This window comes from Melozone crissalis, unplaced genomic scaffold (assembly GCF_028551555.1).
Source record: "Melozone crissalis strain CALT ecotype California unplaced genomic scaffold, PUWL_Pcris_2 ptg000027l_1, whole genome shotgun sequence".
NCBI classification, from domain to species: domain Eukaryota; kingdom Metazoa; phylum Chordata; class Aves; order Passeriformes; family Passerellidae; genus Melozone; species Melozone crissalis.
In genome coordinates, this window is record NW_026535805.1 from 80,908,582 (window position 1) to 80,935,167 (window position 26,586).

At 36.2% G+C, this 26,586-nt stretch overlaps 1 protein-coding gene across 1 annotated transcript in view; it reads left to right on the top strand.

Moving 5' to 3' along the window:
• EYS (eyes shut homolog) overlaps window positions 1-26,586 on the top strand; it is a 704,955-nt gene that overhangs the window by 204,275 nt on the left and 474,094 nt on the right. The window contains exons 15-21 of the mRNA XM_054280634.1: window positions 4,816-4,938; window positions 6,076-6,189; window positions 7,349-7,462; window positions 7,908-8,021; window positions 16,447-16,458; window positions 23,389-23,586; window positions 26,384-26,505. Coding sequence (XP_054136609.1) covers window positions 4,816-4,938; window positions 6,076-6,189; window positions 7,349-7,462; window positions 7,908-8,021; window positions 16,447-16,458; window positions 23,389-23,586; window positions 26,384-26,505 — 797 coding nt within the window. The remainder of the gene's footprint in view (window positions 1-4,815; window positions 4,939-6,075; window positions 6,190-7,348; window positions 7,463-7,907; window positions 8,022-16,446; window positions 16,459-23,388; window positions 23,587-26,383; window positions 26,506-26,586) is intronic.

The following is a 26,586-nucleotide window of genomic DNA, read 5'->3' on the forward strand; positions in this document are numbered from 1 at the left end:
TTAAGTTCCAGCTTGTCCAAAAAGCAGTAGAAATGTTCATTGAAGTCAAGTAACTAAAAGAGACATGGTGCACTCACTAGCCCTCATTGGGAGAAAGAAATTCTAGATGGGGAAGAATGAAGAGAGAAAAAGTTACAGAAAGGTCAGATTTACTCCTTTTGAAAGAACATTTTTTTCAGAACTTCTGTTCTGCTGATTTGTGCAGCAAATATTCAAGAATAGATGAAGAACTTTTGAAAAGCAGTGGTCTGAACAGATCAAGTGACTTCAGCCACTCCTCATGTGGCTTCTCTTCAAGACCCTTCACCATCTTTGTTGCCCTCCTTTGGACACTCTTTAATGTCTTTCTTATATTGTGTCACCCAAAACTGCACATGGAACTTGAGGTGAGGCCGCCCCAGTGCAGAGCAGAGCAGGACCCTTGCCCAGCTGGTGATGCTGTGCCTGATGCTCCCAGGACAGGGTTGGCTCTCCTGGCTGCCAGGGCACTGCTGGCTCATGTTCTGTGAGTGCTGCTTCCAGTGCTTCATTTGCCATCTGTACATTCATCCAGGGTTGCTCTGACCCAGATGCAGAATCCACCACTTTCCCTGGCTAAATTTCATGTGGTTGGTGATTGCCCAGTATCCTAATTTTTCTGTCTCTCTGCAGGGACTCATTGCCTTTGAGGGAATCAACAGTTCCTTCCAGTTTAATATTATTGGCAGACTTAGTATTCCTTTAAGTCCTGTGTCCAAGTAATTTATGAAGATGTTGAAGAGCCCAGGGCTGAGGATGGAGCCCTGTGGAACCCCACCAGTGACAGGTCACCAGTCTGATGTCACCCCACTCACTATAAGCTTTTGCATCCAACCCCTGAGCCAGTGGCTCACCCACCACATGATGTGCTTGTCCAGCTGTGTGCTGGACATTTTGTCCAGAAGGGTTCTGTGAGAAACAGTATCAAAAGTTTTTCAGAAATCCAGAAATATTACATCAATTGACTTCCCTTGATCAACAGAGGATTACTTTGTCCTAAAACAAAATAATGTTTGATAAGCAGGACTTTCCCCTCATGAAGCCGTGACCAATACTGTGCTGTTTTTCAAGTGTTTTTCTATAACTCCTGGAGTAATCTTCATGATTTTATCAGTCACAAAAGAACCTAGATTGTTCAAATGAAAATGCATACTGTAAACTCTGGGGTTTTTTGGCTACAGCTTCAAATGTGGTATTTAGAAAGGATTCAGAGTAATTTTAGTGCTGTAGCTTGTGGTTAGGCCCAAGTTATAGAAAGGCAGAAAAGGGCAGAAGTGAAATATAGAACTGTCAGGTCTAACTTGAATTATTGAAAAAATACTGGAGAAAATGTGAAGTTGAACTATATATAAGCATCTGAAGCCAACAAAAATCTGACAGTGCCTAGGTAACATGATCCCTCATGGCCCTCCATGGGCTGCAGGGGCACAGCTGCCTCAGCATGGGCTGCACCAGGGGCTGCAGGGGAATCTCAGCCCGGGCACCTGGAGCATCTTCTGGAGCTCCCCCTTCTGCTCTGACCTTGGAGTCTGCAAAGCTGTTCCTCTTGTTCTTACCCCGTTTTTCCCTGGCCAAAATTACTTCTGTGCAATCAGGTTTTTCCTCCTTAAATATGATCACAGAAGGATTACTGCCATTTGCTGATGGTTTTGGCCTCGGCCAGCAGGGGCTTTGTCCTGGAGGCAGGTGGTATTGGCTCTGTCAGACATGGGGAAGTTTTTGGCAACTTCTCAGAGATGCCAACCCTGTAAGCCCCCACCCTGCTACCAAAACTAGGCCAAGCAAACCCAGTTCACATGCCAAGGTGATGATTTTCCCTCTTTATTACTCTTTATTTTGTTCAACACAGCTATTATTAATTACATATTTTTTTTAAAATTTTCACATTTTGTGTAATTTTTTCAGTAAGTACAATTTTTATATTTGAAATTCCAGAGGACCCAAGGCCAAGCAGAATTTCACTATGATAGATGTTGAATGACAAACAACCATTCTATCCCAAAATCAAATGAATGAAATGGTTTTATAATTATTATCCCATTCAGTACCTATAAGGATAAATTGGCAACCCATTATGTATGAATCCTAATGACAATGAAAATATTGTCCAGGTTTTACATGAATTTATTAAATTCTGACATTTCTCTTTCTTTTCTTTCTTTCTTTCTTTCTTTCTTTCTTTCTTTCTTTCTTTCTTTCTTCCTTCCTTCCTTCCTTCCTTCCTTCCTTCCTTCCTTCCGCCACTTCCGCCACTTCCGCCACTTCTGCCACTTCCTTCCGCCACTTCCTTCCGCCACTTCCTTCCTTCCACCACTTCCTTCCTTCCTTCCTTCCTTCCTTCCTTCCTTCCTTCCTTCCTTCCTTCCTTCCGCCACTTCAGCCACTTCCGCCACTTCCACCACTTCCACCACTTCCGCCACTTCCTTCCGCCACTTCCTTCCTTTTTGTTTAAGCTTTTCTTAGATCTAATTTTAACAGGAACCATAAATTTTTTTCCCCAGAAGTACTATTTGTTCAATAAGAGTGAATGAATGCACATCAAATCCTGCTGGCTCTGACAATAACCCTTAATGTGAGGTTTCAGTTAATAGTTTCAGATGTACCTGCCATCCAGAATATAAGGAGCCATGTAGTGAAATTGCCATAAATCACTGTGTGGCTGGACTATGTCAGAATGGATCACAATTCAGTGATCTCCCTGGAGAATTTAAGTGTCACAGCCTGACTAGTAAAAATCACTTTTGTCGTGAGGCATTTCAGTTTGTCAAAAAGAAATGTCTCAAGAATGCAAATGTGGCATTTAAAAAAAAAATCAAATATTCTGTTGTGAAATTTTCATTATCTAAACTTATTAAGTATTTTTTGTATATCTGTAAGAAAAAGAAGAAATCAAAATGTGGTCATTTCTTTTTGTAGAAAATGTTAAGTATTGTTAAGCAATCCGACTGAATCTGTTTTGAAGAGAAATCTTATACATAACCAGATGTATAATATTAAAATTGAGCCCTGAAACCACTACCCTTTGTTCTTCAACTTAGTATAGTGACTTTTTTAAGTAGATCAGATTGCTCAAAGCCCAAAAATCCATGCTGTAATACTTCAATAATTAATTCAAAACACAGAAGAAAAAGGGCACATAGATTAAGACCTTTATTTCAAATCTACAAAGTTATTAATAATAATTTTTATTTCATCTAGGAAAAAAAACCTGTTGGCTTTTCTATATTTATTATCTCTATTTTGATGAAAGTTACACATGCAACAACTATAGCTATATCTGTGCATAGCTGATACCATCATTGATCAACATTTTCATTTTATTTCTTTATACTAATTTTTTATATTAGGTTTATGTAGTCCTTCATCATGCAGATGTTAAGAGCTATTTACAAAGGCAAAATGAGAGACTTAAATTTTGCATGACAATCAACAAGGAGGAAAACTTCAGCTGTACAAGAATGTTGCACAGCTGGTGTTTAGGATGGAATTGAAACATAGCTTAAAGTCACCTTTCTGCATCTACTGATTTAGAAATGAAAATGACTGCATGTGCAGGGCAGTTTTAATATGCATTGCCTTGTATTTCTGCCTCAAAGGGTTGTTCAACAAGCCAGAATTTGAAAAGTGCAGCATGTTCCAGCAATTTACCCTGATGGTCAGAAGCTGCTGTTGTCCCTCATGTTACAAGATGTTCAAAAGTTAAAAATTCTTCCAGATCAGGAGGTCTTCAGTCATGCCTTAAGAACATGGTTTCCATTTCCTCTTTAAGTCTAGGTCCACGCAGTACTGAACTTATGAATTTTTTTAATTATTTATTATAGTCAACTGCACTTATTAAACACTATTAAAACTAGGTTATGTTTAGTTTTGAAAGCTATCATGGCATGGAGTAGGAATGCAGATTTATTTGAACATCTTTGACCAGAGTCTTCCTTGTTGTCTAAAAATTTAACTAACTCAATGTCAGATATGAGGAACCTCAATGGTGCACTGGAATCTGTCATGGCAATACTTATGCTGCTGAAGCATGGCATTGCTTTATAAATATATTTTTAAATTAAATGTGAAGTTCAGATCTTGAGCCAGACTTAGCATCTAAGTTTTTAAGACACTAGAATTCATTATATTTAACTCACTTAACCAAATCTCTGGTTTAAGTCTTTAGTGGCTTTTCATGCCACACTTGTTCAATTATAATAATTGTACTAGTCTGTTTTGATCTTTGTTGCACTAAAAATACTTAGAAAATTTTAAGTGCTCAGCTAATAGGAGACCAGAAAACTGTACTTCTTATGCTTTAGCTCACTAAGTTTTTATGACCAAACTGAAATGTCCAAAATTTGAAACTTTGTGTTTATATTCAGCATTTGGATACGAACTCCACACATATGGACTGTTTTTTCAACTGCTTTATATCACATAGTTAAATATATTAAAGTGGTTTGAAAAAAAATCAGTCTAACAAAGAATATTTTCTTGCAATTATTTATTGTGTAATTAAAAACCAAAAGTTCTGCCATCAATGAAAATTATTATTTCCTTGATGCCCATTGTATTTTGAAGGGTGTTGATTATAATTTGAAGTACAGCTTTATCATTGACTTTATAATTATGACTTTGTTCCAATTAGTTGTTTTGTATATGAAACTGAAAATTTCAAGTAAATTTGAATATTTTATGCTATTCTAAATAAGATTTTAAAACATAGGAACAGCACACATTTAATTGGTCTATCACTTGTCTGCTTTCTCAGATTAATAAATTTCATAAGTCTTCTGTTACTCTATTTTTCAACAGGTTTTACTGGTGAGTTGTGTGAAGCTAATGTTGCTGCCTGCCTATCACAACCATGTGGGGCCTCCAGCATCTGTAAAGATATTTTGGGTGGCTATCTCTGCTTCTGTGCACCTGGATTTATAGGTAAGTTCATAGAAGTGCTGTTTAACATGTTTCAGACAGGCCTAAACCAGAGAATAGAAATTTGTTCAAAAGCAGCAATAGATAATTTAGCACTGTGCCTCTGATTCAGGCAGAAACAACTTTTGTTTCCTCGCACACAAAAGTACTTGGCTGAGTAAAAGTATTCAACTGTAAAAAATACTGACTACAAGGGGCTATTTCCACTCCAATTACTCTTTATACTATTTTAGACATGGTGTCTGTCTTTCACTGATGTGATTTAAACTCCCAGCCATATCCAAGTTGGCCTTAATTTAACTCCTTTGTGCTCTCTGTAATAGCAAGGCTGCACTAACAGGGTCTCAACTGCCAAATATGCATTCAAGATCCTGGGTAGGTTTAAGTACTCTTGTTTGCATCTACCCTGCAGGCCATTGTCATTACACTGACTAGATAAAAATTATTTTGTCTATGTCAGAATACTGACATGGTATTTTCAGACACCAATGTAAAAGAAAAAAAATCTTTCTAGATACATATACAGATATTTTTGATCAACTATATGGTGAAATAATCAAGGGCAGTAGGAATTCCCTGAGTGGCAGATCAGCTGTGCTACCCAGATCCATCCTGTCTAGTTCCAGGGACATTGAGAGGGCTCCAAAAGCAGGAATAGGATGACACTAAAATCTCCCTCAATAGTCAAGGAGGACAGACAACCAGAGGAATGGAGACCTTGAGAAGTCTGCATACCTCTTAACTTGCTGTTCTGATCTTTAAAACAAAGCCAAAAATTAATAAACTAATGAAAAAAAAATATAATAGAGAAAGATTGTATTATTTTAATTTTTTTCCTTGGAAACCATATTTACATTTGCAATGTTTTATGAAAACTCAAGGCTTTCTTGCCCTTAAAATATGAAAATATGCAAGTTTCTGATTGCATCTGTCAGGACTCCATAAAATCTTTGTTGAACATTATATTCATTTTGCTTTTTCCTTTAATCAAAAAGAAATAAATTCCCCAAAGACAATTTATGATTCATTGTTAAAAGCTCCCTGTACCTAAGCTCATTTATTTCATTTTGCTGTTGCTGCCTGTGCTGATGATTCACCAGTGGTGTGTTCTAATGAAATTAATCCTCCACTTGTTTCCAGGTCATAACTGTGAGATTGAAGTGGATGAGTGTCTCAGTGACCCTTGTCACAATGGAGCTACTTGTGTTGATCACCTGGATGCCTTCAGTTGCATCTGTCAGGATGGATTTGAAGGTTAAAAAAAATCCACAGAACAATAACTTTGTAAACCCACTCAGAGTTTTACACCATTTTTAAACATATCAGATGAAATGCATGTATTCATATATGGGTGTCATATGAAGTCATAAACATGTCACTTAGAAAAAGTGCATCTTGACCAAATGACCCATTTTGTTTCCATGATAGCACAGAACTAGGTGTTTTCTGCTAACTGATGTCTTGTCTGTTGAAAATGGATCTGTGGAGTTCAGTGAATTCTGAAAATTTGAGATACTTTTTTCTGCAAGCTTTAAAAATATTTTGAAGCTTTAATAACCTTGAATTGAGAAAAAATCCAACTGTGTTATAAAGGTTTTGGGTTTGCCATATTTGTAAAATTTATATGAAAAATTTATTAGCTTTGATAAGTGGGTGCATTAATAGCTGCAGCTATGCTTTCAGATTGGATCAGGAATTTAAAGTGTATCCATTTTCTTTTTAAAGCTTCATTTTTAAAACATCATGGATATTTAATCATTAAAATACAAATCAATCCATAATTCAAATGTCCCAGTGCAAAATAGTAATTTCTACCACTCATCTATTCAGAAGAATTATCGCTTGCTTTTTAATTTCTTTAAATGCTTTTAACTTCCCAAATCATGTAATTGATGCAATTTTTCAATTATTCTTCAAATTATAAAGAATTTGGTTCACTGAAAAATATTAGCAATGAAGTATTTTTATACTTTGAGTAGTTATGTGGGGTTTTTATAGTCTACATTGGAATAAATTTTCTTCTTGTCTGTAACATATTTCTTTTTCATGGTTTTTTGGGAGTACATCTTTTGCCTTATCATGAATATAAGAAGTATATCCTCTCCCACCATGCAATGCTGTCTATTATAATTACTGTAATATGATTTCTGTTCTTCTATATTTATATAATAAGAAAATTTTCTGCTTTAAGCCTTAGTTTACTGTTTGGTTGCTGTACTTTTAACATTTTTGAAAAATTAGTGAACAAATTAAGCATTCAGAAGATGAACATCTGTCATAAAGACCCAGATCTGAATATTAAAAGGGTGTCAAATAGATTCTGATATGTTATTCAGTTAAAATAAATGTTGGTCCTTACGTAAAGGTGCCATGGAATAACTTCTTTCCCCTTTCCTTGATTCTATATCCATAGGTACAACTTGTGAAGCAAATATAAATGAATGTCAGTCTTCTCCATGTCTTCATAATGCATCATGTGCAGACCTAATTGGTGGCTATAAATGTGTCTGTCTACCTGGTTTTACTGGTGAGTTGTTTTCATAGCAAACCTTTTTTTTTCACAGCCAGGTAGTGCACAAAGCATCCATTAAGACATTATTGACTAATTTGCTTGTGTTTTATTGTCTTTTTATCTGCCCTGGTCTAATGTTTAATTTGCATTCCAACTAACTGGAACACTGACTGCATCTGTAAACCTCATAGCACAAGATAAATTCGTCTGCATTTAAAAAGGCTTTCAAAGCTTGGACACATAAGGAAAACTAGTTACCATTTAGCAACTCAGAAATAAGTTGGTATGTATTTGTGGTTATAAGAACAAAATGGATGTTGAAATTAGTAGTGTGGCTGTTTGTTTGGCTGATATATGTTAGCTTATCTTCACAAGTTGCTTGAGATTTTTATGGTGCAAATTAATTAGAAATTGGCACCTGATTTTTTAGTAAGTGTTCAAAACTTTCATCTTTTCAAAGGTGCAAGATGTGAAACAGATATAGATGAGTGTGCTTCATTTCCCTGCAAGAATGGAGCCACCTGCATTGACCAACCTGGTAATTATTTCTGCCATTGTGTGGCTCCGTTTAAAGGTAATGAACACCAAGGGAGAGGGGAAAGCAAACATAATTAACTTTATAAGGCATTTCTATCACTTGTTTAAATGCATTTCAGTGTCCTTACAGCATTAATAGTCCTTCACTTCCTCAAACAAAGCTTTCGAAGTGACCAGCCATATATATGCCTTCAGCTGCAACTAAGGTGAAGGGATCATTGTTTATACATCTGTAGGTGTGTTTCTTTATTAGACAAAATTGGTACTTTAAAATCAGTTTGTTAACAGAATAAATTTGCTTATGTAGGTAATAGGAGGTATGATGACACTAAGCTGCCATCACAAAGATTGGTTGATTTTCTACGCAGTTTTCTCTCTAATTCTATTGGCATTCTCTACGTTATTTTATAATTTTTAAAAAGCAATTTATAGCTATCCTGGAATCCAGAAACTATGTGATTTTTTCTTACAATGCTTTTAAAAGAAATACACTTAAATTGCAAAGTTATTGTGAAAGTTTTCATATAAATTTTTCATATAAATAAAATTTTCAGCTAAGTTTAAACACTTACTGCTAAAATAATTTAAAGAAACAAATTGTGTGGTGTTCTTGAGCAAATATAGTTCAAGTGATAGTCTCAATTAAAAGCACCTATTGATTTGTAAATTAAATATAAACACATTTTTTCCTCCAGCAGTTCAATATAATGATACTTACTTAGGAATCCAGAACAATCATTAAAAGACAATTTTCCTAGTATGTTGAGACAGCAGGACTTTTCCCCTATAGGGAAGATGGTTGAATAAAATTCATTTTTCATGAGCTCATGAACAAACACTCATGTTTGCTCTTATTATTTTAATTAATGGTCAAAATTTAGTCTGTCATTTTTGTTAGTTTTAATTGATGTTCTACTGAATAAAATCCAGTACAGAAACAAGTAAATGAATACTGCATTATCTGCACATTGCCTCTGTGCAGGAAGACGTAAAATAATTTTCAGTACATGGTTAGAAATACTGGTCTCTTGAGTACATCTTGCAAAAGGAACCAGATTTCCAGCAGATTTTTTTATTCATTAGATATTTAAGTAAGTATTTAAAAATTCAGAAAGTCAACCATTCTGTAGTCATCCTTCAACAGACTAGCAGTGTCTCATATTCTTTATGGAAAAGGTAAGTCCTGCTGGCAAGTCTCATAAAATGTAACTGAGATCCTCTGAGAACATTACAGGAAGTAGTTAATGGCCTGCTGTGCCACTGAGACACTCACAAGTCTGTAAGGCCAGATGGGATCCACCTGAGGGTACTGAGGAACTGCCAGAAGAGCTCAGCATGACACTGTCCATCATTTGTCATCAGCTCTGGCTAACTGGGAAGGTCAAAAATGACTGGAGGTTGACCAGTGTGATGCTTATTCTCAGGATGGGTTGGAAGGAAGTTTTGGGGAGCTGCACTTGTCAGCCTGGCCTTGGTACCTTGGCAAGGTCATGGAACAGATTATCTCGAGTGTGATCACATGACACACACAGGACAACCAGGGGATCAGACCCAGATGTGTGGGTTTAGGATAGACAGGTCCTGCCTGACCCACCTGGTGAGTGACAGCAGGGCAGTGGATGTTTTCCACCTGTACTTCATCAAAGCCTTTGATACTGTCTCCAAAAGCACACTTGTGGAGAAGCTGGTAATCCATGGCTAAGACAGGGGTACTCTTCACTGGGTTAAGAACTGGCTGGATGGCCAGGCTCAGAGAATGGTGATGTATGGAGCCATATCTGTGTGATGGCCAGTCACTAGTGGGGCTGCCCAGGACCCAGTATTGGGTCCAGTCCTGCTTAGTATCTTTGCCAATGATCTTTGTGAAGGGCCCAAGGGCACCCTCAATCACTTTGCAGATGACACCAAATTGGGTGGGATTTTTGATCTGTTGGAAGTTAGAAAGGCTAACTTCCAGAGGGATCAGGACAGGCTGGTTCAGTATGCCAAGGTCAGCATTATGAAGTTCAATGAGACAAAGTGAAGGGTCCTACACAGAAACCCTATTCATCTCTACAGGCTGTGGGCAGAGTGGCTGGAAAGCTGTCCAGCAGAAAAGAACCTGGGGTAGATAGAGTTTGAACATGAGCCACTGAAGAACCTGGGGTAGACAGAGTTTGAACACGAGCCACTGTGTACCCAGGTGGCTAAGAAGGGCAGTGAAATCCTGGCCTGTATCAGCAATAGAGTGTCCAGCAGGACCAGGACAGGGTCCCTCTGTACTTGGCACTGGTGAGGCCACACCACAAATCCCGTGTCCAGTTCTGGGCCCCTCACTGCAAGAAAGACATTGAGGGGCTGGAGTGTGTGCACATGAGGGCAACAGAGCAGGAGAAGGTTCTGGAGTGTAAGTCATACCAGGAGTGGCTAAGGGAGCTGAGGCTGCTTAGCTTACAGAGGAGGAGGCTCAGGGGTGTTCATGTCACTCTCTACAACTTCCTGAAAGGAGATTGTACCAAGGTGGGGGTTGGCCTCTTCTCCCAAGCAGGCATCAACAGGACAAGAGATGAAGCAGGGAAGGTTCAGGTTTAACACCAGAAGAATTTCTTCCCTAAAAAGGTGATTAAGCATTGGATAGGCTGTTCAGGGAAGCATCAATATTGCTATCCCAGGAGGTGTTCAAGAAAAGACGGGAAATGGCACTTGTTGCTGTGGTTTAATTGACAAGGTGGTGATTGGTCAGAGGTTGGACTCAGTCACATTGGAGGTCATTTAGGTCAAACCTAAATTATTCTATGACTCCATTCTATGATAATATTTTTGGTACAGGATGTCTGAGGCTGTTTACTTCTTTTACAGCTTTATTCAACGCCTTCCAACATCGAATTCTTATACTGATTTTGTCTGGATTTATATGGGTATAAATAAAAGTAGATTAGGTTTATATGAAAACGCTACCTCTGTCTCACACCATCTGTTTATTTAGTGTTAAACTGCTGTAAATGTAGCCTTTAATAGATCACAGTAAGCCAACATAATGTCTAGTTAAACTTTGTTTTCTAATTGTCTGGATATATTCAGGGCATTTTAATGAACAGCTTTGTGTGCACTAATTACAGATTACAGAAGCACTTAGGTAAGAAAGTACGTGCATGATGTTAATGGCAAAAAGGATATAGGAGCACCTGTTCTGGTTTTGAGTATTTTCACAGATTTTCTTGCTTCTGATATTCTTAGTGGAAAACAATAAATGCTGTATTATGAATGCTGTCATTTACCTGGAAAACAATCTGAAGATATATATCCATAGAATATTGCAATGATTTGATTGTTCCATCACAAAATCCGACTTGAAGGGCATGCACTGTTATTGGGAACATAAATCAGGAACATGTACCAGTTGATCAGGAGATGTACAGCAGATGCCCACTATATAGAATGTGGAAATAAGGAATGATGATTCAGAGCATGATTTGGGCATTCAGGTGCATTCATACAAAAGACAGTGTGTCAGATTAAGCTAGAAATTTATTCTATATATAGAAACTGGTTTACATACAATTATCTTGCTTTTGGTTTTATTTCCTTGACTATTTTTATTTGCTTATTTTAACAAGAAGACTAAGGAAGATTATGACCAGAAAGTTTTGATTTTTTTCTTTTTTCTTCCCCTTAATTTCCTCATGATTTTAAGCAAAGTTTTGCTTTCTTGCCATTTCAAGTCTTCTGAGAGCAAGATAGCTGCTATTCATTTTTTACGTGTGGCAAACTTTATATTATCCTGAATTGACACTTTTATATTTTAAAAACTTTTATACAAGTTTTATATAAATATGAAAATTAATCAGAAATTCAATTAAGGTGTGCTCATAGTTTCTGTTATTTTTCTTGGGAGGAGCAGTGGGTTTCTTTGTTTGGTTTTTTCAAAGCACAAATTTGTCTACTTAGAAAAAATGTTTTAACTCATTCCATTGGGTTGCATAGAATGATGGAAGTCATCAAAAGCTTCTAAGAAAACTGATACTTGGGCAGTGATATATAGCTAAATTTTTCATCACATGTCTGTAGTCCAGGTTGTGAGACTTTACATGTCTGATATGTGAATGAAGTTCTACTTCTCCTGTGGGCACCAACTCTTTTTTAGAAAATCCAATTTTCAAAATGGGAATAGAGAGCAATGGAGAATTCTATCTTCTGATGCTGCTGGTGTAACCCTAACAAAACTTATTCATTCCTCTCTACCAGTGTTCCCCTGAGAGTAGATTTCCTCCCATGCAGTGTAGATCATGGTCTTTCTATAAATTCTAGTATTTCATTGGAATTTTTGCCACTGAAATTACTACCTTTGAGTTTCCAAATGTTCAGACTAACAGCTTGAGGGTACTAGCAGTCCACCTATGCATAATTCAAGAGAAAACTGAATGAACCTATAAGACTTTCAGATATGAAATAACAACCTTGTCAACATCTAATAATGTTCTAATTACTAAGTATGATAGCTGAAGTATTTTCATCCTATTTCAAGTTCCTTGTCCTCGTGCAGTTGAAAATTGATTTTCTCTTTTCCAAAATTATCAAGTTTTACCTGTAGTCATGATATGGTACAAAATAATGAACTTAATATTCCCTGTACTTTTACATCATAATTCTTTTGACCTTGATTTGGAGAAGCTCAAGATTTGATTAAGAGAATAAAATCTATACCATAGTAAGTTATTAATCTGGTAAGAGAAAGAGATTCCTGTGTAATACCACAGAAATCCTAAAAGTTACTGAGCCCCTCTGAGCCTGTATTGTGACTAAGGTAAACAGAGAAAAAAATATAGCATCTAGGTTTGTATAATATGCTTTTGCCATTTATAATAGTTATCTATGCCAGAAGTACTGTATGTTTTTTGTGAATATGTTTTAATTAATCAAACATGACAATCCACTTATAAAAGTCCAGTTCTTTGTTTCTGTTGGCTTTCAGCAGTGTTCTGCCACTAAGCTGTTTAGTACAAGTCATTATCACACCTCATGCTTTAAAGCTGAAATGGCTGTGCTGCCCCTCACATGCACTGCAGTATGATGTTCTTTACATATAAGACTCATCCTTAATATGTCTGGTACAGTTGCTTCTGCCTGGTTGTAATATATTAGTACCTGAAAATAAACATTTCAGAAATGACTCCACTTTGACCTGTTTTGTATCATAAATGAGGTACAACAGTGATAGTTGTGTATATCAAAAATTTTTTATCAGTGGACATTTTTAAGTTCTTCAGAAACAGAGGAGAGAGAAGCTGTTGCATTTGCTGCTGACAAGCAACTGGAACTGGGAGAAGGAAGGAAGATAAACTTGATTTGGATGCTAGACAAAATATTTTAATATTGTTAATATTATTGAGAGTTTGATTCCATTAGAGTGTCCTAGCTGGGAAGTTATTATAATAACTTTTCTATTATGATATTGATTCTAAAAATGAAGTCTTTCTATAACAGAATCACAGCTATTAGAGAATTGATGTTAAGTCCTTGGGCAGAGAGCAGAAGGAGTGAGAAACATGATTAGGCTGTATCTCATTTAGGGGTCCTAACAACTTCACAGAAGGTAGAATGAAAGCTCCCCTAGCTCTGCCAGAAAACACTATGCTGTCCCATTAAAAATTCAAACATATTCAAAACCACTGCAATTAATAAAGCTATAGCTTTGTCTGTATTTATATCTATGCTGTTTTATTGGTGGTTTTAGTGTTTTGAAAGAACATTGAGGATACTCAAATATTCTTTTAACTGTCAAGTTCATAGTAATTTATGGTACCTTATTGTTCAGAGCTTTGAAATGCCAACATTCTTAAGTCACATCAATGAAGTTACTCACAACTATTAGGCAACAGTCCTTGCTGAGAATGTAGCAGAGAGAGTTTTCCCCTGTATCAGGCAAGCTGCTTTTCAGCATTCTTATCATGCACAAGGTGAATGATCTCACTACAGTTTCTAGACCAGCTCATTTTTACAGAAGATAAAGTAAGACTTAAAAGACTGTTTTCTTCTTCTTTGGTATTATTGATAACTAAGAGCAGATCTTGCAGTCCAACACCAGGACTGCAAATTTTCCCCCTTTTCTACACCTGTATTTAAGGCAAAGGTGAAACTAACAGCATTTCTGTGACACGTGGACTGAGCCAGTAATCTGCTCTTCCCAAAGAAAGCTCAGGAAGGAAGGAAGCATTAAAATTCTAGTTTCAATTAGAGACTGTATATTAAATATGTCATAGTCCTATGAGAGTTGGCATGATTTTTTTTCTTTAAAACAAAAGAGAAAAAACACCAGTTGTTTAGTAACTTGTTTTTAATAAATGGAGCAAAGATTTTTATTGTTTGATCCAAATTATTTACATGACTCATTTCAAAAACTGCACTGCATGTATTTTGTCTGGATGTTGCTAATAGGTATGACCTTTTAAACCAAATATACGCAATTGTAGAGGAAAATTGAAATTCAGTTCTGAGGAAATGTCTACTTATTTCTTGCAGCCTTAATGACACGTCTCCAAATGTGTTCCAATTAAGATCAAAGCAAAAATGGTAATTGACCATCAAACATGTTGCAAAAGAAAGTAAACTAGTAAGAAAGGAAACTCAGCAGAAACAAAAAGCTTAAGTCTATGAAAAAACAAGAGTAATAATGAAGATTTCATCACAGGACACTCTATTATGAGAACAGCTAATTACAAAACAGATAATAAGTAAGAAACATAAGTGCTCATGAAGGCAAAAAGCTGGAGTAGAGATAATGGAGCAATTACTTTTCTAGTGCTCATAGGCCAAACCTCAGTCTTTCCTGTGCCAAGCCCCTTGCAAACAGGCAGGTTTGCAAGACCTCTGGCTCTTTCTAGCATAACTGTGTGTTAGACCATAAACCACTATACTCTGTTCAACATCAGGTTTTATCTTGTTTTGCCACTCTCTTGACACTGAAGAGCCAAATAAAATTTTATTAAGGGGAAAAAATGAAACTGATGCATAGATACATGAAGGGCAGTCTGCATCACATAGGAGCTTTTTGAGGGAAGACAAGCAGAGTGCTCATATTTGGGCTATATTACCAAGAAAACATGCATTGCCTTTGAACAATAAAGGATATGTAATGCCTGAATGGAAATCAGTAGGAGCTGGGACTTGCTTTTGGCTCATTTATGAAGTCACTGCAGGATTTTGGAATTTTTTTCTGATATTTCTATTCCGTTTTGTATTGTTCCTAAAAGCTGCCATCTAAATGAATATTCTCATCTGCTTCTGTCTCCAAAATGAAACAATTCAGAGAGAAAGCTTTTTTCCTAGCCATTTCTGATGTCTATTTAGGGGCTTTTGGGTATGTGAGATATCCACAAGGGTCTGGCCCTTATGCCAAGGTCTGTAGGAGAGCTGTGGCCTTTCAGAACAGCCCTGAGAACACAAAGGCATCGCTAAAAACCGTGCTTGCTTAAGTCTGTCCATACAGATTCAGCAAGGTAAGTGCTGCAGTTTCAACTCTGCTCTTAGTTTGCACCTTGGGACACATCTTGATCCACAAGAAAAATTCTCTAAGCCTTTACAGCCATGAGTAATCTGAGAATACTTCATGTGTAAATCCAGTCACCTACAGCCGATAAGGGGTTTGAATTTCATCAGTCATTCTGCCAGAATGGTGTTCAAGATCTCTATTTGGAAAGCAGAATTAAGCTATGGAGATGATAAAAGTTCAAATCATTGCAAATGGAAATCTGGCCCTTATTTTTCCACAAAGTATGTGCAAACCACCATTTTTAAAGACCTGAAACATGGTCAACTTTTCCAGGGCTGCCCTGCAAATTTTGAAGGCATTGCTGCTCCTCAAAGATCAGTTTACTGAATTTCAAAGAGGTTTTTTGACTATTGATGCAAATGATTTTAGCTTCATTTTTCTACATAGTGAGCCTATTTATGGCATAGGGTCTTCTGCCAATAGAAAACCTAAATGTAATAAAATTATAATCTTGGTATCAAATGCTATAAATAATATCTGTCTAATCACTCAAATTTTAAGAAAATTAAAGTGTGATCTTGGAACAAAGAAGAGTTTGACCACCAGAACGAAAGGCAGCCATTATTGCAATTCATTATTAACATCCACAAGTCCTCAGCCATAAGGAAAACATAAGTTTGATACAATTTTTCAGTAAGTTTTCCACACCTAATATTAATTTCAGTTGAATGCTATTGCAGATAAAATAAAGAATTAAAAGAAAAGCATTCCCATATATTTCAGTCTGAAATAGATTTTTATTAATTGTTTTCCGTTGTGGAATTCTTCTTTTTGTTTCTGAGAAAGAGTGAAGCAGGTTCTTATGTGAAATGTGAAATTCACAAATGTGGATACAGATATCTCTTCATTGTTTATACATTATAAACTTGCATATTTTAAAAAAAATCTGCATCTAAATAATACATTCAATTTCTGCTTTCTTCTATTTTTACAGAAATTTATACAGGTATGAAGCAATAATATATATACCTCTGTGTGATCTTCATTCTAAAATTTGTGATGTGGGTCTTTCTCACTCTCTTTTAGCACTGTTGCATGCTCTGTATTATCATATATAATTAAGAATATGTATTTTTACTTGAAAAGTGCTAAGTATTTTTTTCAAATGTTCTTCCATTAAAAATAAAAAAGCATATGATTTTCAATTAGTATGGATTTCAGAGAAAATGTCTTTTCATTGTTTATACACAGAATCTCGAACCAAATCCTTTAATGGAAAGTAGAATTTGGATTCCAAATAAAAGAATGGATTTGCAATAAACTTGAAGTATAAGAAAACAATTGTTAAGTTTTTAAAATATTATAATACTCAGCTTAATTTCAAGTAATGTAAAAATATGCATGCTTCACCTATTTTTTCTATTTCCTACCCATTTTCAGGGTACTTTTAGGGGTTTTTTATTTACTTTTACTAGCCTTTAATCGTCTCAGTTGTGGAAATGTTTTCTTATGTCCCATAGCAGATCAAGGCAATCAGGCAATTTTTAAAATAATGGCGAGCTTAGAGGTACATCTAAGCTTCTCAAAGTTTTGAACTTTTAGTAGAGACAGTTTTATCTTTAACATTAAGACATTTAATATTTACAGTTGCAAGGAAATCAGATTTTAGATATCAAACTTCGTGCTCATTAGTGTTCCTGGGATTTTATGGAAAGTCTATGAAAGCCTTTGGGAGCAAGAGCTTACTGAGGTGTTGAAAACAAAACCACATATTTCTCTGAAGTGATCAAATAACTTATGAATTAAAGTTTTTGTATTCACTCGTTTCAAATGGATAATCTCGGGAAAACCAGTAAGTTTCATATAGATAGGCAGGCATGTCTTTATATAACTTTATAGTGCCTTTGAACACTGGGTTATTTCCCATAACTAAATATATTTTTATTTTTATTATAAAGAATTCAATTTGTCTAATTTATCTTGGAAAAGAGTAGTGATTAATATCAATGTTAGAAGAGTCTTTCAGCTCTGTTGTTAAAAGTTAAAAAGGACTGAAACAATGCCATTCCAGTGATGTTGTGATCACAAAACCACAGTGCTGGTGCTGCTACCTGCTTGCTAGCTCTTGAAAGTTTCTTGTCCTCATGAATGTGTGTTTAACACCATTACCAGACTTCTTGTTATAATTTGAGAAACTGTCATTCAAATGACACACTTGTTTTTCTGGTAGATATTTTATTTTCACTATATTGTCATAATTGTACCATCAGTCTGAAATGAGATGCATTTTGCAGGCCATACTTTTACAGAAAAATGCTGAATTTGAAAACTGTTGTCAGATTTCATTACATAAAATGTTAGTAGCAAATGTTTTATTTATTAGATTATTTTCCTAAAGAATAACAACATTGCAGAGATGTCGCTTTTGATTATAGGAAACTTCAGTATTACACATCAAAACATTTCATGTACACATTTATGCTGAGCAAATAAAACAAACAAATATCAGTAGTTTCACATAAAGAAATAGAAATTTATTTCAGGCAATTTATTTTCTATGTCATTTTTATAAATTAAGCTTTTGACTTTTAGCAATAGCCCTAAAAGATGGTCTATTTCAGCAAAATAAAATCTATTTTCAGTATCTATTTATGATATTTAGAAATTCTATTCTAGAAGTATTATAAGCAAATACAGTAGAAAAGGAAACTCATTAATATCAGCTGAATGAAATTTCTAAACATGCAATATGCTTCTCACTCCTAAACCAAAAAAAGATAATATTTTCCAAATAAACTATTAATTGTTTCATATATAGTATGCTCATAGACAAGTATACTATATGCTATTAGTATATGCTTAAATGTAGATAAATACATATAATACTTACTGCAATATATTGTGCTACTGTAAAGGAAATTGTCCTTCAGCAGGCTGTTTAATTTAATTGTTTGTGCATATACTTTTGAGGTTTATTCAGGTTCATTCTAATAGAGAGGCCTTTAGTTGCCCATTAAAGACAATCTATTATTGCAATCAATAAAATGTAGCCAAGAATTAAACAAACGAAAAGATTAAATCTGTCTAAAGGAAATAAGCACAGTTGTGAAGACTACCTGAACTTATTAATAAATCAGTGAACTTCTGTGATGGATTATTTCACATTTCATCTGTTGGACATTCTCTTTTTTTCATTAAACTGTTTAATGAACATTACCTCTTTACTCTGAATTTAAAAATTCTGATATGTCATGGAGAGAAGACAGTTTATTAACTGTTTTCCTGGCACAGAATTACTTTCTGTAAACAATCACAGACCTGCTGCTTCACAAACTTTTCAGATCAAGTGAAAATTTCATGTTTAGAACAAAATAGATGTATTGAAATCAATCAGCTACAGTAAAACATTTATACAAAAATATTTGTTCAGAAATTCTTTAACAAATATTTAGAAGAGAGAGAAAATGCTGAAAACATAAAAACTGCTTTAAGATTAAGCTATTTTATTTAAAAAATTAACTTACAGCATATTTGCTGTTTGATTTATCCTTAATTATACATCTTTTTTACAGCTTTGAAAAAAAAATGTTGATATTAGAGCAGCAGCAGCAAGTGAACTTGTTTTGCAAGTGTGCAACCGCTACTGCCTACTCCTATGCAACCTACTCCTACCTAACCTTAATTTTTGTGTGAATATTTTCAAAAAAAATTCTACATTAACTCATCCAATTTTATTTTCTTGTTTTCTTGCTTCTTGTATTGATTAGCATTGATAACTAATTGCTTAACAAAAATATATTCAGATAATATCAACAGATGTGATTCTTTGAGTAACGGAATAATCTTATTACTCTCAAGACTGATAGTTAAAAAACTAATTGATTCAGAGAAAAGAACTCAGTTAGATGGACAGAGTCTTATTATTTTATTATCTTTTTGTTTTACCAATCTTCTAGTTGGAATGGGAATAAAACTTCTACCATTTCTGACAGTAGCAGACAAAAAGATTTTTCATGCAATGTTATGCATGAAAGCTGGGTGGGAGAAAAAGGATATTGACTATCTAATTCAAGGGTGGTGAATACTGTTTGAAACAAGTCACTAAAAAGATTATAATATTAATAGCAACTAACATCTTTCCATGTGGCTTAGCCTGATTTGGTAAACTTCTTTATGGCCATATTGTCATTTACCATTCTATATAAATTTCAGGTTAATTTATTTTTTTCACTCTATTATAGTTAGAATGAAAGAAGCAATTTGTTTTCCCTAAATCCTTAAAAAGGGGGAAAATCTATTTTTTGTCAGGAAATAGTTTTGGTGTAATTTCAAATCTACACAAATTGTCACTGAAATTCTTACCCTTCTGGGGAGCTACCTTGAGCAAGATTCATGCTCCTATTTGCAGAACACCATGGGAGGAAGGAGGAGAGTGAGCTCCTCTCCATACATCCTGGTTTAGTTTCCATGCAGCCAGGGGAAGGACCTGATGAATAATAGGCTACACAGGAGCAGTGATTACAAAATGAAAGGTGAATAAGTTTTTCTTAGGCTCCCTGAAGGGAGAAAACCTGATATCCACAGCAGCAGGATGGGAACACAAGATCAGGGTAGGCAGAGGATACACTCAGGCATGGGGAAAAAGAGACTCTGCAGCTGTGAAGGCTGGAAGAGGATTCCTTCTGGTTACTTGGATAAGGGGTTTTATCTGGAAGGCCAAGTAAGCTGAATCTGACACATGCATCCTCATCACTACCACTAAAACAAAGCAATGGCTGACAGATAACACTCCTCTGAGGGAGAGTGATACCAGGGGACCAGACCTGATCTTGGATGGGGTTTATTTGCATGCCAGAGATCTTAATGTGGGGAAGAGATTACCAGAGTTTGGCTGATTACCAGAGCTTCCTTGCTTTTGCTGCTTGTCCATGCCAGCACCAATGAAAATGCCAGCAGATACCCAGAGCATATCAAAGGGGACTAGGGGACTCCAGCAGCAGGGGCACAAACTGTGGGGGCCCAGATAGAGTTTTCCCAGCACTGCTGATAGGAAGATAAGCACCCTGGAGGTTAATATCTGATTAATGTCACAGGCAAAAGTTCATTGATACATCACTCAAGTAGATCAGGCAGAGTGGAATGGCAACCATTTAAAGAAATGTACATATTTCATGTAGATGTCTTCTACAGATAGCTTGATCAAAAAAAGTTTATGAAGTCATCTTTATGAAACAGGAAAAAAGACTTAGGAACATTATTTCTCCTTGGGATATTATCACACTGACTTCTGCTGAAAAGACAACATGGAAAGACACAAGTAATTAATCATATTGCCAATTTTTTTAAGCAATTGCAGGGTGAGAAAACTGTACTCTGTATTTGTGAATAAGCAAGAGGAAGTTTAGGATGTAGAGGTAGGAAACAACTGGCAATAATGGCAGTGAGATGATAGAGTTCATAATCTTGAGAGAAATGCAAAATTCAAGTAGCGCAATAATGATTCCAAACTTCAGTGAGCTGGTTTTCATTAGCTCAGAAATCTGTTTGGCTAGCTCCCATTAGAGATTGCACTGAAGGGAAAAAGGATTTGTCTTAAGCCCACTGACTTATCTTAAAAGACCTTTTCCTCAAAGCACAGTTCTTTCCAATGTGCAGGAACTCAAGCAGGTGTGGCTGAAAAACAGATAAATGGGCTCCTGAATGAATAGAAAGAGAAAAGGAAGTGCACAGAAGGTAGATGCAAAGGTAAAGCTGCCTTTCCAGGTATAGAAAATTAAGTACTGCATTACTAGATCATCTGTCATTTCCATTTAGGATTGTGAGCCATGTGTTAAGCTTATTTGTGTTATTCCACTTTAGGAATCAGCAGGGTTTTCACTCATGTCAAGCTGTTGTGATATAAATATGGAAACTTGAGGGCAAAATCTCAATGAGCCATATGGCTTCTTTTGCTGTGTAATTTCATGAATTCCAGATCTGAAAGTGCTGGCTGTCTTTAGCAGGATCATCCTGCATCAGAGAGATCATAAGCATAAAGACAGGGAACAACTTGTGTTGTTTTTTCCTCTTTTGTCAGCATCATTACTGGGGTCAAAGGGTTGTTGGATTCTTTTTAACCTCAGTTCTGTTCCTACTTGTTGTACATGTTATTAAAAGCATTTAGAATTCAGCCCTTAAATGACCATCCCACAGTAAGCAGTCAGCTCACCTACAATCCTGCTGACATTTTAGACAGTGTTTGTTTCATTATTATGAAGGCTTCTGGCAGGAGCTGCGGCCTGTGGGGGATCTGCACTGACACAGCCAGAAGGGTAAGGGTCAAAGAGCTGCCATGGAATAACCACAGCTCCCATTCCCCATCCCTCCGTGCTATTCATGGGTAAGGGGGAGGTAGAGGAGTCTGAAGTGAAGGAGTGAGGTTGAGTCTGGGAAGAAAAGAGGGGTGGGGAAAGGTGTTTTTATCTTTGTGTTTGCTTTTTACAATCCTGTGCTATTTCTAATTGACAGTTAATTCAATCAATTTTCCTCAAGTTGTTTCTATTTTGTCCATGACAGTAATTTGTAAATGATGCCCCCATTTTTATCGTGGTCCTCAAGGTTTTCTCTCTTATTATTTTCACCTGCCTGCTGAGAGGGAGTGACAGAGTGGGCTGGATGGGCATCTGTCAGCTACCAACCCACTCTAATGCAACTGTGTGGATTGTATCTTCCACATGACTAGCCAGGCGCTTTGTCTTGTCGTGTCACAATGCCCTTCACTGGATTAAGGTTACAGCCTGTCTGAGGTTTTTGGGACAGGGAGAAACTGCTGCAAAAAGGAATGGCTGGACAACCATAGTGGAGGCAAGGGCACTGGGGAAGTGCAGAAGGCTCAGAGCACAGCAAACCCTGGGAAGCTCCACCAGAAAGCATGGGATAGACACAGCTTCAGTAGTTATGGAAAGGCTTCAAAGGGATTCAGAGGGGCTTGTGTACAGTTTGTTACAGCCCTCAGAGTCACTAAGAACTGTCTGAAAGTAAGCCTCAAAGAACAGACTTGCCTCCAGCAGCACTGACTGAAAATGCAGGCAGATTTACAAACCCAAACCCATTTGATATCAGCTGTCTCTGCCTCCCTCATTGCCATTATCAGAACTGGAAAACATGAAACAGTGTTTTATGTTCTAACAAATAAAGGCTCGATTTATGGACCTTTAAATCTCTTTTTATCTAATTTTTGCAAATTAAAGATTTAGATGAGGGCATTTGTGACCCAAGATCCACAATCACACAGTTCCTTGGGTAGTCCAAATAAATGTACATAATCTGCTATACAAGAGTGTTAGTAAGGAAAGAATACAATGGGACTGTGCAAGATTTTCTATTGTATGGAATTTTTATAAATAAAGAAGGTATTCACTCATGATTAAATAAGTACATATTTTCAGTAAAATAACTTGTGTTCAGTAATGGATGATAAGCAGAACAATTATACAATGTTACATATATTTTATTCATGTTCACTACTGTAGGTTAATGTATGAACAATTCACGTGGTAGTTGTGACAACAGGTTATCAAGACAAAATAGCAAGAAGCAAGCTTCAATCAAAATTAATTTATTGTTTTTACATTCTAAAAAATTTCATTTTTGAGCTGTTCAAGGCACAAGGGTTAAGAGAAAAGATGGAAGATATATCTATCTATCAAAACCTGTGACATAGCTATTAGATTTTAAATGTATTGTATCATATAAAGTAATATAAACAAAATATAAATTGTCTTTTTATTTAAATAATACCAAGCATATAGATGTTTCTGCATGGCAATATACATATGCGTACCTCTGAGACCCTCCTACTCGATTTTAACCACAGTTATAAAGAAAATAAAGCTCATAATAGACAGGGATATATTCATTAATTTAACACTGACAGCTTTGCCGTTTTCATTTTCAGGTTTGAACTGTGAGTTTAGGCCTTGTGAGGCCAGCAATCCCTGTGAGAATGGAGCCGTGTGCATAGAAGAAATGAATTTGGATGTTTTTCCCCTTGGATTCCACTGCCAGTGTGTGAAGGGCTTTGCAGGTCCACGCTGTGAGATCAATGTCAATGAGTGCAGCTCTAACCCTTGCCTCCACGGATACTGCTATGACAGTGAGTTCAGTCTGGTTACTCACTTTAATGTAGGGTAGCCTTTCTCTTGAAGTGTCTGCAGCTGCTGAGCTGCTCTGGGGAGAACAGTGGATAATTTACTGAAATTCAGCTTGTCTGAAGCTTCACAGCCTGAACCAGAAGGATTATTTTTGCCAAAATGCCTCAACTCCTGGCACTGGGGTTTTTGTGTTCAGGGGGTCAGAATTGTAGCTAATGAGAAATTTTAATGAGATTTGTGCTGTCTCCTTTGATACCTAAATTAACCAAAAACATCTTATATTGCGCATTTCATGAGAGAATATTCAGGTGCTGAAAAAAGCTCACGGAGCACTCAGGCATTATATGTCATAATTCTAATAAGTGAAAAAATTCTGTTTAATTTTTAACTAATGTAAAAGGGTGTGCCTGTTTACCTTCTGCATGTAACTGTGTAACTTAATCTTTCATTGCAAGATGTACTGAAAGGTTTTAAAAGCAACTTGATTACCCTACTATATTCTGTCTGTATTGGCAGGCCAAGTTTAGTATGGAGTACTTATTTGAAAGTTTTATAGGGCTCTTGATATCTATCTGACACTTTCTATACTTGTTTTAAAAAATGAACAAAAAAATAGTAGTAATCTTCAGAGAATCTTAAAATGCTGACTGGAAAGGTGAAAAACATTTGAAGGTCATGTAGTCAACCCTGCACTAAGCTAGATTATTAACAGTGATAGAACAGGTCAGTCACGGATTTTTCTAGCAGAGTTTTGAAAGCCTTCAAAGAGGGACAGCGTATTGTTGTATTGCACTAAATAGTTTATTTAGTTGTTTTTCACTGGGTGATTGGAAATTTGTACTGAATATGTTATGTAACGTAAATTGTTATTTCTCTTCTCCCATCACATGGTCTTTCCCTCATGCACCTCTCTGATATAGCCCTGGTGGTCTGGCCCCTGGGTACCCCTCTCCCTGCCCCTCCTCAATGGTATCCCATTGGCCGGGTCCTCTTCCCCCTCTCCCATCCTCCTCGGGATGGGGCTGGGGGAAGAGGTCCTCTGCAGGAATGTCACGCCCTCTTTTCCACCTGGAAGGTAGCCAGAACCTGCAGTGTCTCTTCCCAAGCCAATAAACAGGACACTCATTCCCTCATGGACAAGAGCATTTCTTGTCTTTTGCTTTTGTCCATGTAAGACCGTGTGGGCTGGCATCCATAGCTAGCCGGAGTGGACTCAAACAGCAGCCCAAGAGACACGGATTCTTACAGTGTATTCCACCAATTACCTACTCTGGCAATTCTCACACTCTTCCAGTTCCATTCGAATCTCCTGAGCTGCAACTTTTGGCCATTGCCTCATAATACCTCCTAGCACTAGTAAGGGATTTCAGCTCTGTCACTTGTGCAAGTATCCTGGAAGTCATTGTTAAATAGCCCTCTCACTATGAGCACATCCCCAAAGGTCTAATACTAAGCAAGCTTGCTCAACTTTTCCGCATAGGGTCCACACTTAAAGCACTGAGTAACCATGCTTGTCTGCTTCTACATCTCTCTACTTTTTCCTCACATCCTTTTTCAAAAAAAAAAAAAAAAAAAATTTACGAACTTCCATGAAATGTATATTTTTTAGAAAAATATGCAGAAGATCTAATCAGCCTACTGGTTTCAGATGAGATCTTAAAGAACTGAGCCCAAATTACTAAATTCATCATTGTCTAAAACTCTCCTGGTTAAAATAAAAAAAAAAAATCAGTTTCAATGAAATATCTTTAAAAGTATATATTTCCTTATCTGGGAATAAGGTGAGTGACTTCATCTTCTATCCAGCTAAGACTATCTCCTATTACATTTACAGATGTTTTCTATGCGGTCTACATTGGTTTAGAGATATTTTTGAACTGGAATTCAGATGAGCTGTATGAAAGTTCTTCATGCTGACAAAGTGCCAGTTTTTAGGGGAACAGCTTGTCCTTGGGGTGCAGTTTTATCATGCAGATATTTGAGTTCCTCTACCCTATGTGCACTGGCTGCAGAAAGCAGGAATTCTAAGGAAGTTGGGAAGCTTTTAGTATATGAATAATGCTCCTGTGCTGAAGGACTAAAAGCAGTTAATGAATACAGTAGCAGCTGTGTGTACAGACACGATGGTAGAATAGATTCTATGGTAAATCTCAGAGATAATGAAGAACCCAGGGACCCCTTTGAGGTTCAAATAAATGCAGGCCTGCAAGAAGTGTGATTCCTTCTGTCATGAACTCCATATATGGATGGAGCACTCTAAAGATTCTTCACCATTTGGATTACTAATGATGAAAAAGAGACAGAATTCATATGATTATCTTGCTATTCTTAACAAGAGTCATAGAAAAATTTAACTCAAGTAAGTTTTCTCTTAATATAGTGGTATAATATGAGGCAGTCCTTACAATAGCAATAACTACATTAAAAGCAACCAATAAACCAAATATTTTTTGCCTGCCATATCTTATTTTGATATCATTTTAAAGCTAGAATGTTATGTATTTTGTGATTGTTTTATGATAGAAAATTACTCATTACTTATAACATCACTTTTTAACGCATTGATAACTCTTGAATCACAATATTTCTATTGTGTAAATATTTCAGAACATGAATCTGCTTCCATATTTAAAAGGTATTTTGAGATGACATTTTATTTATTCCAATTTTTTAACATGTCCACACCATTTAAGTAAACCTGGTCCTAATCTTTTCCAGATACTATTTAACTGGAACTTAGTAAATTTACTACATTCAGTTGTTAAGACTCTTAGCACTAAAGTTCAATCTCTGTTGCAGTTGTCGATGGCTTCTATTGTTTGTGCAACCCAGGATATGCAGGATTGAAATGTGACCAAGACATTGATGACTGCATAGTCAATGCTTGTGAACACAATTCTACATGTGTTGATCTACATCTGGTGAGTAGCAATTTAGCAATTTTTTTAATTAAAATGATTTTCAAGTTATCATTCTAAAACCTAAAGCAATATTTTTCTGAG